This window comes from Mercenaria mercenaria, chromosome 7 (genome assembly GCF_021730395.1).
Source record: "Mercenaria mercenaria strain notata chromosome 7, MADL_Memer_1, whole genome shotgun sequence".
In the NCBI taxonomy this organism is placed as follows: domain Eukaryota; kingdom Metazoa; phylum Mollusca; class Bivalvia; order Venerida; family Veneridae; genus Mercenaria; species Mercenaria mercenaria.
In genome coordinates this window covers 55,132,524-55,151,096 of record NC_069367.1, presented here as the reverse complement: position 1 = coordinate 55,151,096, position 18,573 = coordinate 55,132,524, and the positions used below count along the sequence as shown (strand labels likewise).

The 18,573-nt window shown below is 35.8% G+C and overlaps 1 protein-coding gene across 3 annotated transcripts; it reads left to right on the top strand.

Moving 5' to 3' along the window:
- Positions 1-1,284: 1,284 nt before the first annotated feature.
- Positions 1,285-16,111, top strand: LOC128558605 (uncharacterized). Of its 3 annotated transcripts, none has more exons than XM_053548433.1 (7): positions 1,285-1,407; positions 4,773-4,975; positions 8,200-8,313; positions 10,569-10,833; positions 11,415-11,729; positions 14,663-14,826; positions 15,579-16,108. In XM_053548433.1, the coding sequence occupies exons 1-7, from the start codon at positions 1,376-1,378 to the stop codon at positions 15,734-15,736; spliced, it is 1,251 nt and encodes a 416-aa protein (XP_053404408.1). In that variant the 5' UTR covers positions 1,285-1,375; the 3' UTR covers positions 15,737-16,108. The 3 variants fall into 3 exon arrangements, with proteins under 3 accessions (XP_053404408.1, XP_053404407.1, XP_053404409.1); XM_053548432.1 differs by having other exon boundaries at positions 1,300-1,523; positions 15,579-16,109; XM_053548434.1 differs by lacking the exon at positions 8,200-8,313 and having other exon boundaries at positions 1,300-1,523; positions 15,579-16,111.
- The last annotated feature ends 2,462 nt before the right edge of the window (positions 16,112-18,573 follow it).

Here is an 18,573-nt window from a genome sequence, read left to right as displayed (position 1 = left end):
AAATAAATGTATTTTAAACACAAGATATTAAAAAAAAAAAAGTGCAGTTCCGATCCTACACGCCACACACACCCGAGGGAGCATGGTGTAGCAAGGAGCGTTTTTAGATCTAGTCACAAAAAGACATGTTGCAAGTCCAAGTTCCGCGACTGGGCCCATCTATGACGTCATCAAATTGGCGGCCAAGTTTGAAAAATAAAAACTTTGCGTATCTTAAAATTTACTTAAGTGATACATCAATATTTAATATTATTATCTTTGATCTTCCATCGTGGAATATTTTTTGTCAACAAATTAACACTACTGAAGTTTATAAACAATTAAATGTGTAAAAAAAAAAAACAATACCGTTCCAAATGCAACCTCAAGCGTTATAAATAAAATTTTTAATAAATGTGACCGAAAGTGTTGATTAATAGCTGTTCGAGTCATTTGTCTTCACAACATTGAGAAAATTGTCAGTTTCCAATATATTTGTTTTTCTCGAAATTCTGATCTTTGTTTTGAATGTTTTTTATTATTATTTTGTAGGTTATCTGATTGCTGATGAATACAGGGGATATTTGCAGATCGGCCTGAAGCTGAAAATTTATTTGTGGGGGTGGGGGAGTTCGAATTTGTCTTCTGGGCGATTACTGAAGTCGCAAATTTGTCGCATCACTTGACCGGCGAATTGTCACAATTGTTGGAAACTGTTCCTGTTGCTCCTACAGTATAATTATTTGCTTTGCATTTTCAAACCAAATGTGGTAATTTAAAAAGCAAAAAGATTTTCCTTACTCCCTTTGCAAAAATGTGCTTTAAAATATATTTCCGAAACTCAGTAACAAATATAGCCCTTACTGATCCGGAACTGACTAATCGACTGTACCTTTAGTAGGCATATAAATGCTACAAATCAGGAGTGGTTTAGAGTGTTTATAACAAATTTGTATACGTTCACTACCATCTTCAATTGTACTAATTATTATATGATCAAGAGACTTTCTCCAGAGTATTCCGACTCCACCGTTTCCACGATCAGTGCATGTAGTATATAGGGTATAAAATATCTACTCCTTTCCCTACTGAACATATTTTTTTATTAATCTCATTCATCAAGTCAATCTGAAAATGAAATAGCTACTGTTTCTGTTGCATTTTGTTTTTCAAAAAGTTCATTAATGGCTAAGCAACTTGTTTTAACATTTTTGACATTAAATGACAATTTTCGGTGCTCTAATTTATGTGGCACCATCCTTTTTCGCGCCATTTTCCTATTTAGTGTCTGCATGCCTGAAAATAGCTCCGTATCGTACCTCCAAACTGAAGAGTACCAAAAATGTAAACAAAAAAGTTACATAAATTTTTATCAAGAACATCCATTACATAAAGTATGACAGTTAAATGTATACGAACATTCTGCAGGTATATCTTATAACTAGCATTTTACATAATTTGAGTGTAATTGGTAAATATCCAAAAGTTACAAAATATCATTTCGACTTTACGGACACATGCGAGGGGACATCACAAAATTTAAAGTAAGTGATCGATTCTGACACTGACAGGTTCAGTAGTTTTTTGCTGTCTCGTCTATTAAATATCAGATCATAAAATATGTCATCCCGATAAGCCAAATGAGTAAGGCTAAGTTCCCCGTCATCCAAAACAGGGGTGAATTGTCATGGGGTGAAATGTCATCGGGTTGAAGTGTCTGTTTTCCGTTTATGGTCGATTGTGAAATGTGAAGTAAGTTCTACAACTTATATAAATCACTCTCAACACCCCGTTCCTGATAGATTCCATTGCCAGGAGAGTATAAGAGAAGAGGCATGTTTCCCTTTTAATGCTGAATGCGAAGCAAGGGAGCTACTGGTACAATTTTTCATGTCATTGGTCTGACGCGCCCTGGGATCCAACCCACGACCTCTATAGGAGAGATCGCCCTGACGTCATGCATCAACACCTGTTTATCTCGCGGTGGGCAAAACAGAATGTGTTTACATCGTTTGTGTATGGGATCGGAATTTTTAATTTTTAATAACTTTTTCGTTCATTTATGGATTTTAAAAATTCAAAAAGTTTTGAAATGCTTACGATTTTCATATTTTCTTATTCAAATATCTTTTGAAAATGAATTACCGTTTTAAATGACATATGATTTTAACAGCGGCGTAGCGATGCTCCAAACTTTTAGAAAAAAACACTGTAAGTTAAGCGTTCATAATTAATCCATTTTATTTCGAAATAATAATTAAAAGTTACCAATAAATTGCTTGTTTTATATCCTTTCGATTGATCAAAAAATTATTGATATTATTTATGTTTTAAGAAAATTTAAGCAGTTAGAAAAACATCACTGTTAACAAAAAACATGGTCGCTCGGCGCCTGCCCACCCGATCTTGGTCTTATCAGTTCTAAAAATAGAATATACAACGGATTTGTGTACAAACACGATCTCTCCTATACTCGAAGCGGACACTACCACTAGACTATCAAGGCAGTTGAAGAGTTCAAGGCTGCGCGGTCCATTATATATTCAGCCTGACATAATTATGAGGCGGAAAAATGTATCCAAACAGGCAAAGCACCTGTGTCAGATGCCATTAAGAACTTTGAAATATTTCCTAGTAATTATAACCTCTGCAGGAACAAAGAGCTATAAAAATAAATAGATCGGCAACTTGAAAGGCATACAGAGCAAATCTGGCTAACATCACGTGGAAACTGAATGAGATCTTAATTACCGGTGTATGAAACAGACAGCAGAAGGATAAAAATTTGTCATGTTTGTGTCGTGAAAAACGTTCTATCAGATCGTTTGTTTATAATGATAATGGTTTTCTTTTAATGTTATTAGTAGTTTCTACATGGGGAAGGAATGAATTTATGATTGGAAGTCTGAGAAATCAACAGTTGTTGTTTGAAAATTGGACCCGATTCAGTTTATTATGTGCCGGCCATAGTCTAATACTTTGATAAGCGTCTGTTGATTTGATCATGAGTGATCAAGTCAGCAGAGTCACTTCATTAAGATAACGCGGTGACACGAGCTTACCCGACATTATCTCCTGTTGCCATTCTGTGTATTTTTATACTTCTTTGGTAGGAACAATAGAGGGTGTAGCAGGATGAATTATCATAGCTATACATTGTATATATTTTGTAATGATTTACTGAAATGCTTTTAAGTTGTTTATAACATGTGACATATGGTTAACCAGTGGCTGAGGCATGTATATTATTGTCAGTCATCCTTACCAACTATATAAATGAGTGTATTGTGTAATACCATTAACTTCTCACCTTAACCCTTACCTTGCTAAATCTCTATAATACCCGGTAGACTAGTCCATCATTCAATTTGGGCAATACCATTTATTATTCGAAGGGGTGTTAACTGAAAATTTACTGACTGAATTGCAAACAGTGCAGGCCATGATCAGGCTGCACGGATGTGCAGGCTAATCTTTGTCTGCACTGGTCACAAAGGCAGAATCACTTGCCACCAGCAGGCTAACAGTTAATGATATTAACACAAATGGATTGGTATGAAGTATAGACTATATCTAAAGGATAAAATATATTTGTCTGAATCATATTTCCCAGTATTTCCTGGGAATACACAGTATTTCCCACCATCCTGGGAAACACGAGTATTTCCGGCTTTAAAGCCAGTTGACCCTGTTTTGGATTTATCAAGTCTTTAATTTCTTTGCAGTGAAAAATGAGGCAAAAGTTTAAACTAATCACCTCAAACTTTAAATATATCTGTAGTTGGAAATCATTAAATATAGAGACTTTTCATCACTAGATAATCCAGAAATGATAAGCAATTATTGGTGTATTATATTAGAAAAAAAGCTCTACTCTGCTCTTATTATCAGATCTTGTACACTGAAGGAAACAAAAGTATCTATTTCTGCTCGTTCAGTGAATTTAAGCTCTATTTTTTGGCATGGTTTATGATCACTTGAAGGACGCAACAAGACTATCAAACACATCATTTTATGAAACCTATTACTGAAATCACACATGTATTTCTGGTTTCAGGGTTTTACTTGTGTAACAGTCTCAGGAAAAATGTGCAGCCTCGATCAGGACTCGAACCTTCGGCTTTCTGTGCCAACGCTCTACCAACTGAGCTACCCGATATGAGAACCGCTACACACCTTCCCTCTTATTGCGAGACATTGGCCCCCTGGCCAATGTCTGCCGCAGACTGTTAACCAAATTCAGATGCACACCCCAGCCAAACTGCTTCGCCCTGCATGGGCTCCAAGGGTGAACATCTCGGTAGAACCTCCAAATATAACAGTCTCAGGAAAAATGTGCAGCCTCGACCATGACTCGAACCTTGGACCTTCGGCTTACCGTGCCAACGCTCTACCAATTCAGCTGCCGATGCCACCCGATACGAGAACCGCTACACTTGTATTTTAGTACTCTTCTGGTGACTGAAGTTGACAAGTGATTACATCTATTTGTAAACTTCAGATAATTTTTTCTGATATATTCACTTTTGCTTAACATTATTTGATCACACTGAACAAAGATCACATTGAACAAACAGTTTTGTTCTCATTGAATAGTTCAAAGTTGTTATAAAATGGTAATCTGTTTATAATGGCTGCATGTATACTCGACTTAGGATATGTTGTTTTTGCTATTGGTTTGTACAGATTATCTTCATGCTATCTATAAGAATAGTCATTTGGGAACATGCTTGTAAATACCTTGATAAAAGTCTGAAGGAGTATCTTTACACAATTTTTTTTTACCATTTCAGTTTAGCACCTAAAATGTCAGACCAGGTTACGAAAGCTGCAGAAGGAGCAGTATGGGGAATGCTTATTGCCGATGCCCTGTCAATGCCAGTACATTGGTATTACAATCCAGATGACATCAAGAGAGGGTACGGTTCTTGGTTGACAGGCTATGTGGCTCCAAACAAGCGGCATCCTTCCAGTATACTCTCTCTCTCAGCTGTTGGTGAGTTAACTTACAGAAATGTTAGATGTATAACCAATGCACGTAAGATTCATGCCAGTTAACAATAACAAATTTTCTTGCATGCTTTTAAAGGCACTGGCCACCAGATCAAACAACAACAAAAAAGAAAATTTTAGGTATCAGGAAATTAATGCTATATTTCTTAAGAAAGCTTTGAAACTAATTTAGTTGCAGACTATACACTGATGAGATATGAAAACTGTCAAACATATGCTTGAATATATTTTGTACTACAAAAAGCATCACCTTGAAATGTTCAACACACACATTTCAATACTCTATACCCATTGTGTTAATTTTACGGTCTGTTGTGCTGATTAAATTTGAACACAATTGGTATAGATTATGATGTGTATGTGTTGAACATTTCAAGGTGATGCTTTTTGTAGTACAAAATATATTCAGGCATAATGTTTGACAGTTTTCATATCTTGTCAGTGTATGTTATGGGAACACGTCTGGATTAGCTTTTGTTTACTAACTTTTACATTGATAATTGAAAACTCCAGGTAACTGTCTTAATTATACATATCTTTCTTCAGTGATGGGTAAATATATATTCCTTCTTGGTGTATTGGTAAAGACAGTGGGAAAGTTTTTATTGCTGCAGCGGCCCAGGTTCTATTGACTCGGGCATCTCTTTTTTCTTCATTTTTAGCTCGACTAAGAAAAAAGTAGAAGAAAATGTAGAGCTATTGCACTCGCCCCGGCATCGGCGTTGGTTAAAGTTTTTGATAAAGTCAAATATCTCTGTTACTATCAAAGCTATTGACTTGAAACTTAAAACAGGTATTTACTATCAAAGTCTACACCAGGAGAAACAATCCCCATAACTCTGATTTGAATTTTGACAGAATTATGCCCCTTTTTAACTTAGATTTTTTTTCTTTAAAGTTTTTGATAAAATCAAATATCTCTGTTACTGTCAAAGCTTTTGACTTGAAACTTAAAATACTTATTTACAATCAACATCTACATCCCCATAACTCTGATTAAATTTTGACAGAATTATGCCCCTTTTCAACTTAGAATTTTTTAATCCCCCGCCATGGCGGAGGGATTATAGGAATGGTCTGCTTCCGTCCTTCCGTCCGTCTTTCCGTCCGTCCTTCCGTCCGTCCTTCCGTACTTCCGTCCGTAACAAAATCGTGTCCGGTCCATATCTCCTAAACCCCTTGAAGGATTTTCATGAAACTTGGGTCAAATGATCACCTCATCAAGACGATGTGCAGAACCCATGAGTCAGCCTTGTCGGTTCAAGGTCAAGGTCACAACTCAAGGTCAAAGGTTTGAGCCTGCCATTTTGTGTCCGCTCTATATCTCCTAAACCCCTTGAAGGAATTTTATAAAACTTGGGTCAAATGATCACCTCATCAAGACGATGTGCAGAACCCATGAGTCAGCCATGCTGGCTCAAGGTCAAGGTCACAACTCAAGGTCAAAGGTTTGAGCCTTCCATTTTGTGTCTGCTCTATATCTCTTAAACCCCTTGAAGGAATTTTATAAAACTTGGGTCAAATGATCACCTCATCAAGACGATGTGCAGAACCCATGAGTCAGTCATGCCGGCTCAAGGTCAAGGTCACAACTTAGGGTCAAAGGTTTGAACCTTCCATTTTGTGTCCGCTCTATATCTCCTAAACCCCTTTAAGGATTTTCATCAAACTTGGGTCAAACAATCACCTCATCAAGACGATGTGCAGAACCCATGAGTCAGCCATGTCGGCTCAAGGTCAAGGTCACAACTGCAGATCAAAGGTTTGAGCCTTCCATTTCGTGTCCGCTCTATATCTCCTAAACCCCTTGAAGGAATTTTATAAAACTTGGGTCAAATGATTACCTCATCAGAACGATGTGCAGAAATTATGAGTCAACCCTGCCAGCTCAAGGTCAACGTTACAACTAAGGGTCGAAGGTTTGAGCCTTCCATTTGGTGTCTGCTCTGTATCTCCTTAACCCCTTGAAGGATTTTCATCAAACTTGGGTCAAATGATCACCTCATCAAGAACTCATGAGTCAGCCATGTCAACTCAAGGTCAAGGTCACAACTGAAGGTCAAAGGTTTCAGCTCTGTATCTCCTAAACCCCTTTAAGGATTTTCATGAAACTTTGGTCAAATGATCACCTCATCAAGACGTTGTGCAGAATTCATGAGTCAGCCATGTCAGTTCAAGGTCAAGGTCACAGCTAAAATCAAAGGTTTTACCCTTTCACTATCCATAGCAGTGGCGGGGGATTTAGCTGTCTTTCAGACTGCCTTGTTGTTAAAATTTTTGATAAAGTCAAATATCTCTGTTACTATCAAAGCTTTTGACTTTACCATCAAAGTCTACACCAGGAGAAACAATCCCCATAACTCTGATTTTAATTTTGACAGAATTATGCCCCTTTTTAACTTAGAATTTTTTGTTAAAATTTTTGATAAAGTCAAATATCTTTGTTACTATTAAAGCTTTTGACTTGAAACTCAAAATAGTTATTTACAATCAAAGTCTACACCAGGAGACACAATTCCCATAACTCTGATTTTAATTTTGACAGAATTATGCCCCTTTTCAACTTAAAAGGTTGAATAAAAAAAATGATAAAGTCAAATATCTCTGTTACTATACAAGCTTTTGACTTGAAACTCAAAATAGTTATTTTCTATCAAAGTCTACACCAGCAGACACAATTCCCATAACTCTGATTTTAATTTTGACAGAATTATGTCCCTTTTTAACTTGGAATTTTTTTTACTGGCAAAGCTCTAATTCAGAGTCAAGCACTGAGAAAAGTCGAGCAAACTGTCTTACAGACAGCTTTGTAAAAAGATAGTTTAGAAACAAAACTCATATTCTAAAGTTGATAATATGACCAAACTTCAATTTTAAAGAAAGATCATTTTAGCCAAAATAAGGAGGTCAGTGCCTTTAAGTATGATTATTTCTGAGACGTAACAGAATAGATTTGTGCATATCTGGTGGCAAACATGTAATTTCTTACATTGTCAAAGTGAACAATGTAAACTTGAATAAATCAAGCATCTTTTTATATTGAAAGTATTAAACAAGTTGAATGAAATAGTTAACATGAGGCTCTTTCAAGCATTTCATCATTCTTATCTTAAACTAGTTAAATAAATTCTGTGCAGATAGACACAAGTAGTGTAAGATTCTTTTTATCACATTTTAGCTTTTTATATATATATATATATTTAACAGATGGATCAGGCCGTACAGGTTGGCATAGTAAATCCAAACCAATTATAGGCAGTGTTATACTACACGATAAACTAAAGTATTGGCAGGGTGATAGATCTACACATTATCATCAAGGTATGGTATATTACATGATAACTTAAATACTGGCAGGTTGATAGATCTACACATCATCAAGGTATGGTATATTACATGATAAATTCAAGTACTGGCAGGGTGATAGATCTACACATCATCATCAAGGTATGGTATATTACATGATAACTAAAGTACTGGCAGGTTGATAGATCTACACATTATCATCAAGGTATTGTATATTACATGATAACTGAAGTACTGGCAGGTTGATAGATCTACACATCATCAAGGTATGGTATATTACATGATAAATTCAAGTATTGGCAGGGTGATAGATCTACACATTATCATCAAGGTATTGTATATTACATGATAACTAAAGTACTGGCAGGTTGATAGATCTACACATCATCAAGGTATGGTATATTACATGATAAATTCAAGTACTGGCAGGGTGATAGATCTACACATTGTCATCAAGGTATGGTATATTACATGATAACTAAAGTACTGGCAGGGTGATAGATCTACACATTATCATCAGGGTATTGTATATTACATGATTAACGTACTGGCAGGGTGATAGATCTACACATTATTATCAAGGTATGGTATATAACCTGATTAAATAAAGTACTGGCAGGGTGGTAGATCTACACATTGTCATTATACCCTCACAAAATGAAGTTTTGGGGGTATATAGGAGCAAGCTTGTCAGTCGGTCCATCCATTGGTTTTCATTGTTTCCGGACAATAACTCATGAAAGGCTTGACAGATTTAATCAATTTTTGGTACACAGATCGGGGGGTGAATGCGAAAGAGTTCTAAGTGCTTCTGTATGCACTTAGAACTCTTTCGCATTCACCCCTCGCTGATGTAACATCATAAAATACAGGTCAGGTCGACTTTGAGGTCAGTAGTTCAAGGGTCAAGGTCACAATGACCTGGAACAGTTAAATCATTTCCGGACGATAACTTGAGAATGCTTGGGCCTGGAATCATGAAAATTTATAGGAAGGTTGGTTATGACCAGCAGATAACACGTATTGATTTTGAGGTCAGTAGGTCAGAGGTCAAGGTCACATTGACCCAGAACAGTTAAACTGTTTTTGGACGGTAACTTGAGAACGCTTGGGCCTAGGATCACGAAACTTAATAGGGAGGTTGATCATGACCAGCCGATGACCCCCATATATTTTGAGGATCTACTTCACATTGGCCTACTTCTGCAACACTTTTAGGCCGTATGGTGGGGGTATAACTCAACACTCCTGTGACAGCAGTATACGACACGATAAACTCAAGTACTGGCAGGGTGATAGATCTACAAATTATCATTTATGTATAGTATACTACATGATAAACTCAAGTACTTGCAGGGTGATAGATCTACACATTGTCATTAAGGTATGGTATACAAGTATTCTAAAACATGATAAACTCGTGTACAGGCATGGTGTTTAAATTAGCACATTATGATTCAGGTATGGGGTAAAACATGATAAACTGCACATTGTCATCAAGGTAGGAATTAAACAGTTCAAAGGTACTAACTGGGGAATAATTGAGCTAATTCTCAAATGAAGCACAAAAGAACATCACACACTTATGTAACTGTACATTCCAAACAATAATCTTTCAATGGCCCATTAAATAAGCATTGATAGCCTAGTGGTAGAGTGTCCGCTTCAAGAGCAGGAGGTCGTGGGTTCGATCCCCGGCCACATCATACCAAAGACGTAAAAAATGGTACCAGTAGCTCCCTTGCTTGGCGCTCAGCATTAAAAGGGAAACTGGCCTCTTCTCTCATACCCTCGTGGCAATGGATTCCATCAGGAATTAGGTGTCGAGAGTGATTAATATAAGTTGTAAAACTTCCTTCACAATCAACCTAAAATAAATTCTGTATAAACTAAATAAGTATCTGCATTTTAAGTTACTGATGAATTGCAATGACAACAGTTGTTTCCAAGGTCAGGGTCACAGTGTTGTTGTTGTTTGATTCTTATACAACTTCTAAATTAGTTTAATAAGAACACCGTATACTTAAGTTTTTGCGAAAAATTAGTGACTAGATATTTGACCCAGAAAAGCTTGCTTAAAATCCGAGCTTTATGTGAGTCATTTAAAGCAAAACAGTCGTATAAAAATGTTCAAAGATATATCTACAGCCTAAAAAAGTTTTTTGTCTTCCCTCTCTGATAGTTATAATCGTTTATCGGCAACACACATAGTGTGTGTTATATTCTAGAAAGTCTCAAAATATAAAAAAGCAGGTCTAATGATATTACAGGTATGAGGGCTGGTGATAACACCCTAAACTCTGTCACAGCTATTCAGATGATGAAAACTTTGCAAAGGGTTGATCCAAAAGTTACAGAACCAAGCAGAGGAGTTAGAGGTCAGGTTTTAGAAGATTATGTAAAATTTATGACCACCCCAGGTTCACATAATGACACATATGCTGAGTCATTTCACAGATCATTTTTCAAGGACTGGGCTTCAGAACACAAAAAACATACTACTGCAGAGGAACTGTTACAATTTACCGACAAAAGGTATATATTGTTGTTTAGATATAGTAAACAAAATACACTGTTGAGACTATTGCGATTTAAAAAAAGATTGTTAAACTTTAGTATTTGGTGATTTTTTATTACTTTACTCTATTTACTTTATCTGTCTTAAGAATTGAATTTGTTCAGTAGACACATATGAGCCATGCCATGGGAAATCCAACATAGTGGCTTTGCGACCAGCATGGATCCAGACCAGCCTGCGCATCCGCGCAGTCTGGTCAGGATCCATGCTCTTCGCTTTCAAAGACTATTATTATTAGAGAAACCATTAGCGAACAGCATGGATCCAGACCAGACTGCGCGAATGCGCAGGCTGGTCTGGATCCATGCTGGTCGCAAACCCACTATGTTGGTTTTCTCATGGCACGGCTCAATTATCTGGTGGTAACTAGTAAATAGCAACAAGAAGCAAGTTTATCCTTCCATAGATTAAAAGCTGATATATATCTCAAGTACCAAGGGGTTTCAGGAGACTCGCAACTTTTAGTGCCAGGTACATAGCAAAATACTGATTTCACAAGTTTATTTCTTTATCTGTTAATATCTGATATGTATTCCAGGTACAGTGAGAAGGCCAAGGGTCCGGGAGACTCTCAGCTGGTTGTTATAGGTGCCATGGCCCCTGCTCTACCCTGGATCATCAGGAATGCTCACAGGTCTGAGGATGATTGTGCAAGGGAGGCTATAGACTTTGTAAAATGTACACACCCTGTGCCAGCTATTGTGCCATTTGTAGATCTGTATGCTCGACTGTTGCACGGGGTGATAAATGGAAGAGATCTGAAGCAGGAAGCAGTTAGAGCATTGAGTCACTCAGAGCTTGGAGGTCCACAGAAAAGGGAGATGGTTCTGGCACTAATAGAAAGAGCAGGAAGGTATATAACTGAGCTTTTGATTGGTTGTTTTTGAGCACAATTATATTTTGACTGATCAATTTCATACATGTACTTGCATTTTGATTCTCCAAATATTGCATTGTAACCTTGCAGATAGGTATACCAGGTGAAAGAGTGGTTTTTACCAGTATTAACACTAACTGAAGCTCAGTTACATAAAGTGACATTTAGCAGCATAAGAAATGAAAATGTTTGATTAATTGTCTACATCTATCACACTTCCAAATTACCAAACAGGGTTCTAGCCAGGCTATTATCGCCTGTCGCGTGCGACATGCCTTCAGGCTTTGAGTTGTATATTCGACATCCCTTATTTCCCCCGTCTTCCCTTAATTGCCAAAGCGACATGCCAATAAACACCTCGATTAATCCGATAGTGTATTCGAAAGTTTACCACGTGCTCACCCGATAGTTCAGGTAAAGCGATGTCAGTTAAGATATACGATAAACCAATGACAGCTTCCTATATGTAGAAACGTGTGACGTAAATTTCATCGTAGCTCCGCCTTTAAATCCTTTGACAGACGGTATCTTGTGATGTGTACATGAAAGTGTTTTAAGATTTTTTATGTTATCAGAAATGACAGAGGACTTTCAACAATTATTGTCCGAATGTTTTTCGCAATCAAGAAAAGACAATGGAAGGTACTAAGTTAAAAATTGTGCAACACGTTAAAATGATTTTGAACAATTCTCGGTGTAATATTAATGTTTTTCTCATGTATGAATTGTGTTTTCTCGTGTGGAATATCGAAAAGACCATCATGAATGCCAGAATTAATGTTTTCTGTCATCACTTTCAAAATAGAACTTGTAGAGAAAAGTTTGAAATATTGTGGATGTATTACTTAATTACTGATAATGCCTGGAAATAAACGTAAATCAGAGAGTGGGACATTGTTAAATATGAACTGTTTCAAGAAGAAAGAGAACAGTGTTTACTGTTAGTGACTCAGTAATAGAGGAGCAGTGAGATGTGAAAAGCGAGATGAATCTGTGAATGACATTCTTCCTTGACCAGGTACACCAGAGAAAACAGTCACAAATTCAGAATCCCACCCAGCCACGCTGGATGACCAAAGGAAATCAGGCATTGATCCAAAATGGAAACAAGTGTTTCCCTGGGTGACAGTTCTCAGAGAACGGTAATTTAAATCATTTTTAAGTAATCCCAAAAATACTGAACGGTCTATTGAATGTATCATATCGTATGTATCAAGCGATCTGTGAACGTATTAAAAAAAAGTGCAAACCATCAGTTTTTAAACAAATTATAAGAAGACCACATTTTATATTTCAAATCTGATTCCTTTGGGGAAAAAATATTGGACATGCATACTTAGAAAATAGGGAGGAAGAGTTGATGACTAACTAGAAATTAAGTTGTCATGGCTTTACACACAGGGCTATGTTTTATGTGTTTGTGTCTTTTTTTTTTAGATATAATTTCTTGAAATTCATTAAAAAACCCATTTAGATCTCTTATCATAGCAGTGACGGTCGGGATTCCTATGGCTATGCAAAAAACTTCAGGCCAAGATATGTTGTGTTCAGTATGTGTAAAGCACCAGAGAAGGCCAAAGAAGTGTACTTCAATAAGGCGATCATCTTTAGTAAATCATAAGGACTCAGACTCGCACAAGAAAGCAGTGGTATTTGACGTTGCAGAAGCAAAAACAGGTGTGGGGATCGAGGCTTGTTTTGTGAGGGAAGAAAACATGTGAACCGTGAGGCAATTACAGCATCTATGACACTGCTTTACTTTCCTTGATGGAGGAAATTCCCCACACCACCAAACACAAACCTTTAGTTGAAGTAGCTAAGACATTAGGAGTGGATGTTCTAAATAGTTTGGAGAAGGGGGATAACGCCAAGTACACAAAATTGATACGTTTACGTTGTCATTCAGCAAATAAATTCCACAGGAACAGAAGACTGAAACTTTAATGTGCAGTGCTAAAACTGTGTTGTTGTAAGTAAAATAAATAGTGAACATTTTCAGAAACTTAAAATGGTTAAGTTTACATTGTCATTCAGCAAATAAACTCCGGAGAATTTTTTATGACACATTATCTTTATTTGTTCTTGTTGAGCATGTAAATGATGCTTATTAAACATTGAAAATAACACTGTGTTTTTCACTCTGAAATGCACCAGAATGCACCAAAAGAGTTGCAGTAATACAAAATTTTCTGGTGGTGGCCCCCCAGCAGGAGAGGGTTCCCCTCCCGCACCCACCCCTTTGTCGACTTCGCTCCTTTCAAAAATACCCTTCATCAACATGCCTTCACAAAATCCTGGCTAGAACCCTGCCAAAGATAAACATATCTTGATAAAATCTAACTAACTTATATAAAAACCTGGAAGTATTTCATGCATGTTCTTTGAAATTGAAAAGGAAAAAAAATCAGTAAAAACTGAGAAAGATTAAAGTTTACAACTCTATTGATAAGTGCATTCTCAGAACTGCAGGCCATATAAGCATATACTGTTAAGATGTATGAAAACCACTTTTGGATGAAAAAAAAAGTGATCTTTATTCATAAGTGGTCTTTATTCACAGGTTCATTTACATAGTAAATGTTTAAATAGGGGGGTGGATCTGATGTCCTTATATACTGATAGTCTGTGGTTACAGGTTATATTTAACCCTTATCATGCTGAACTTGATTGATCCTGCCTTTGCAACCAGTGTAGATCATGATCAGTCATGCAGTCTGATCATGATCTACACTGTTTGCTATTCAGTCAGTATCTTTTAGGTAAACACCCCTTTTAACAGTTAATGGTACAGTCCAGATTGAAAGAAGACAAGTTCATTATAGAAATTTAGCAGGATAAGTAACCTTGTTCAATGTCTTATTTCTAAAAACATATCCACTGTTAAATTTAAATATTGTTTCACCTTACAGTTATCCCAAGGGTTCGGAGGAGAGGCTAAAAGCATATCAGAGAGCTACACAGACTCTAGGTTCAGCATGTTATATAGAGGGCGCTATGAGCTCAATGCTATTTTTAGCATATGAGTTTGCTGATGATTTCCAAGCTGGTGTACTTAATAATGCTAATTGTGGAGGTAAATCTGGCATATGAAGTTTTACTGATAGTGGTTGTTTGTTTCACTATTTTGTCCAACTTTTTTAATAATAAACATATCACAGTTGAAATAATATATAGCAGAACCATGTTTAAGTGTATTAAACAGAATCTTTTATACATCACACTGGGTCATGTGCTTGTTGAATTATTCTGCAGTTCTATTGAAACAATATTCTGCTAGCTACAAAAATATTTTATTTCCATCAAAAAAGAATTGTCTGTTGCCTTCCATCAAATTTAATGATTATAGGTTATTAGCTTTGTATTGGGAAATCTGCACGAGTTCTGCAGCGGTAGTATTGCGCGACTTTAGGAGCGCAGTATTCTTACGCTAAAGAACGAGTGCATATTTCCTGATGCAAAGAGGATAACCTTTTTATTACATGCGTATCTACACGTATAAATGTAATGTAAATATTATGAATTTGTTCAATAGCCTGAATAAGATTGACAATACTGAACTAAATAAAGAATTAATACAACGACAGACTTTGAATTATGTCATGCACCCGATATGAAATTCAGGCGTCAGTATATGGAAAAACATTGACGTTTCCGTTACCATTGTAACTTAATGGAGAAAAGAAACGAGTATGTAATAATAACAGATATAGGCAATAAACATCCCTACAGAACAACCAAGGGAAGAGCAACCATATTTGTCGTCTGTTTGTAAATATTCAACCTCTGGAGATTTTAAAACTTTTGTTTATTTCTATTTAATTACAGGAGAAAACTGTCATCGAGGGGCCGCCTTAGGAGCCTTACTTGGGGCTAATGCAATAAACAAAGGCAAAGATATACCTCAGACCCTTAAAGATGGGTTACAAGCGAAAAAAACAGTGAATACTCTTCTACAAGAGATGAAGGAGTCTAGGATGACCTGACAATTAACATACCAAATACTCAATTTGCCGCCAAAATTGTGATCAAATACATTTAGTTTTTTTTAATGGGGGATTTTGATAAAAATCAAATCTCCTTACACATCTATATATTTTCTCAGGTAAAACAAGAGATTTATCTCTCACAGTTGAAAAATGGGAGGTAACTGCTGGATGGACCTTGTGTAATTCACAATAAATAATGAAATATAGGGATACACATACTGTTTGACACAAATTTTAATTTTCAAAACAAATGTTTAAATATACTGAATGTGTAATATATTAGTTTACATTTATATAAGAAATATATGGGCATGTTTAAAGTTTGTTGAAACTTAATGTCTCTACACATTAAACACAACCATGTACAATGTATTTCATATATACCTAAATGAAAATTACTAAACTATGATTGATTTAAATATTTACATTGTTTTAATTGATGTTGTGTTGTCCACGTTCGAAATTGTAGATATTATAGATAAGAAAATGAAAGTTGTTGTAAACTGTTCTTTTTAGCTTACATGAGCATGAAGTATTCAAAATGAACTATTGTGGTATCCCTTGTCTGACTGTCATTGTCCCTTGTCACACATTTTACTGTTAAAACTCAAGAGATCACAATTTTGGTTGAATCTTGAGTAAGCTTGGTTACCTGGGATCAAAATCTAGGTCACAAGGTCAAACTGTAGACCAACCTTGTTAATACTCAGGAGGTTAAATATTGTAACTGATGTTCATGAAACCAAGTCAGAATGTATGTCTCAATAAAATCTAGGTCACCTTTGTAAATCGGTCATCTTTGATCTAAATATTAGTCACATGGTGAAATATAGTCAAACCTTGTTCACACACTAGAGGTCATGTTTTGAACCATATTTTCTTGAAATTTAGTCAAAATATGTGTCATTTTGACATCTAGGTCAAATTAGAGAGTAAAAAAAAAACTAGGTCAAATCATAGAACACTTTGTAAACACTCTTGCAGCCACACTTTTTTTACTTACTTTTCATCAAACATGGTGAGAATGTATGTCTGTATGGAGTTTGTAACTGGGTCTAAAACTAGCTCACTATGTAAAATCATAGAAGACCTATATTAGCAGTCCAGGGGTCAAATTTTCTACTTGATCTTTATGAACACGGAATGATTATTTTAATCACATCTCTTCAGAGCTTGGCCATCTGAGGACAAAATATAGGTCACTAGGTCAAATCATAGAAAAGCTTTAAGGCCAAACTGTTTCCTCGTATTCAAGAAATATTATCAGAATGTTTGTTCTCAATAAAATCTAGGTCAAGATTGTAATGGGTCATCTTTGGTTTTAAACAGAGCGCTAGCTTACATCTTATGAAACCTAGTTAAAGGTGGTCAATCAGATTTAAGCAACATTTGTCATTTTTAAGCAGGTCTTAAAAAAGAAACTTATTGTTAGATTGTAAATGTTGTAGGTCTGGCGGGCAGTGTCAATATTTGGTTTCCGCTTGATATCTTGAGTGACCGATCATAGTGAATATTAGTATACAGATAGCTTGTATAGAGAAAGATTTTGGGATTGCATATTAGATCACTAGGGTCAAGGTCACTGTTGCTAAAAATAGAAAAAACGGTTTCTGCTCAATAACTTCAGTATACATTGATGTCTTGAATTTAAACTTGACCTATAGGTAGGTTATAGAAATATAGAAATACCAAGGTTGGGATTCTATATTGGGTCAGTGGGGTCAAGAGCAAGATCAGCATAACTTAATTCATCTGCATGCTTATAAAATTCCATCATGACACAGTGGTCTAGAGCAACGGGTCGAAGTATAATGTGAAACAGATGGTCGGGGTTCAAATCCGGTTCAGGGCATAACTGTTTTTGTGATGAAAAAGTCATTTTAATGAAATTGGGCGAATGGCAGTTACTAGTATTGAAAATAGACTTTTTTTCACTTTGATCTTCAAAAAGGTGGTTACAGTTAATAACTTTAGTTAGGATTGACTTACAGTCACCATGCTTGGTATATGGCAAACTTGTATGAAGAACTTATTCTGGCTTTGTATTATAAGTAAGTAAGTAAGTAAGTAAATTTTATTATAGTGACATTGTGTATATACATGACAAACATTTGACTAATAACAATTACAACACCCGGCCACGTTGGGCCTATAAGTCACTTCAATAAATAGATTTTATGATACAATATGAGAATATTTATGTACAATCAAGTCCTATTTACAATGCGCAGGCTATAGCTAGTTATTCAAACACTATGATATGAAATTTATCAGTTGTACAAAAGAGATTTTCTTCTAAACATGCCAAGTACAATAAAATTTGCAACTTGAATAAAATTGTTATTAACTAAGTATTTTAGTCTTTCTGTACAAGATAATGAAAGAAAATGTGAATTACATTCTCTTGCTTTAGCAACAAGATTTACACTTATGTCTGCATATGTTGGACAAGTTAATAAAAAGTGTGTTTCATCTTCGATTGAGCCGTTGTTACAGAAATGACAGATTCTTTCATTTGGGTTAAGACCTATATATCTGCCAGTATCAACTTTAAGAGGCAAAATTCCACAGCGAAACTGGGCTAAATGAGATCTTTCTACCTTAGAAAGGTTACTGAGAAGATATTTTTCTGTGATAAACTCGTTTTTGAATTGTACGTAACTTCTCAGTTTCGATATTGTTTGTATTTTTTCAGACCAATCAAGCTTATACTTTTCTAACAAACAATCTTCCAATTCTTTGTTCAAAAAAGTTCTAACAGATTTGCTTCTTGTAATATATGCTTGATCTCTGAACACCATGTTTTACCTACAAACTGATAATCATGTTCAAAA

Coding starts and splice junctions, on each gene's coding strand:
- LOC128558605 (XM_053548432.1), top strand. CDS start 1,387: ATGTATACGAACATTCTGCAGGTATATCTTATAACTAGCATTTTACAT. Junction 1,524..4,772: donor GGGACATCACAAAATTTAAA/GTAAGTGATCGA, acceptor TTACCATTTCAG/TTTAGCACCTAAAATGTCAG. Junction 8,314..10,568: donor ATCTACACATTATCATCAAG/GTATGGTATATT, acceptor ATGATATTACAG/GTATGAGGGCTGGTGATAAC.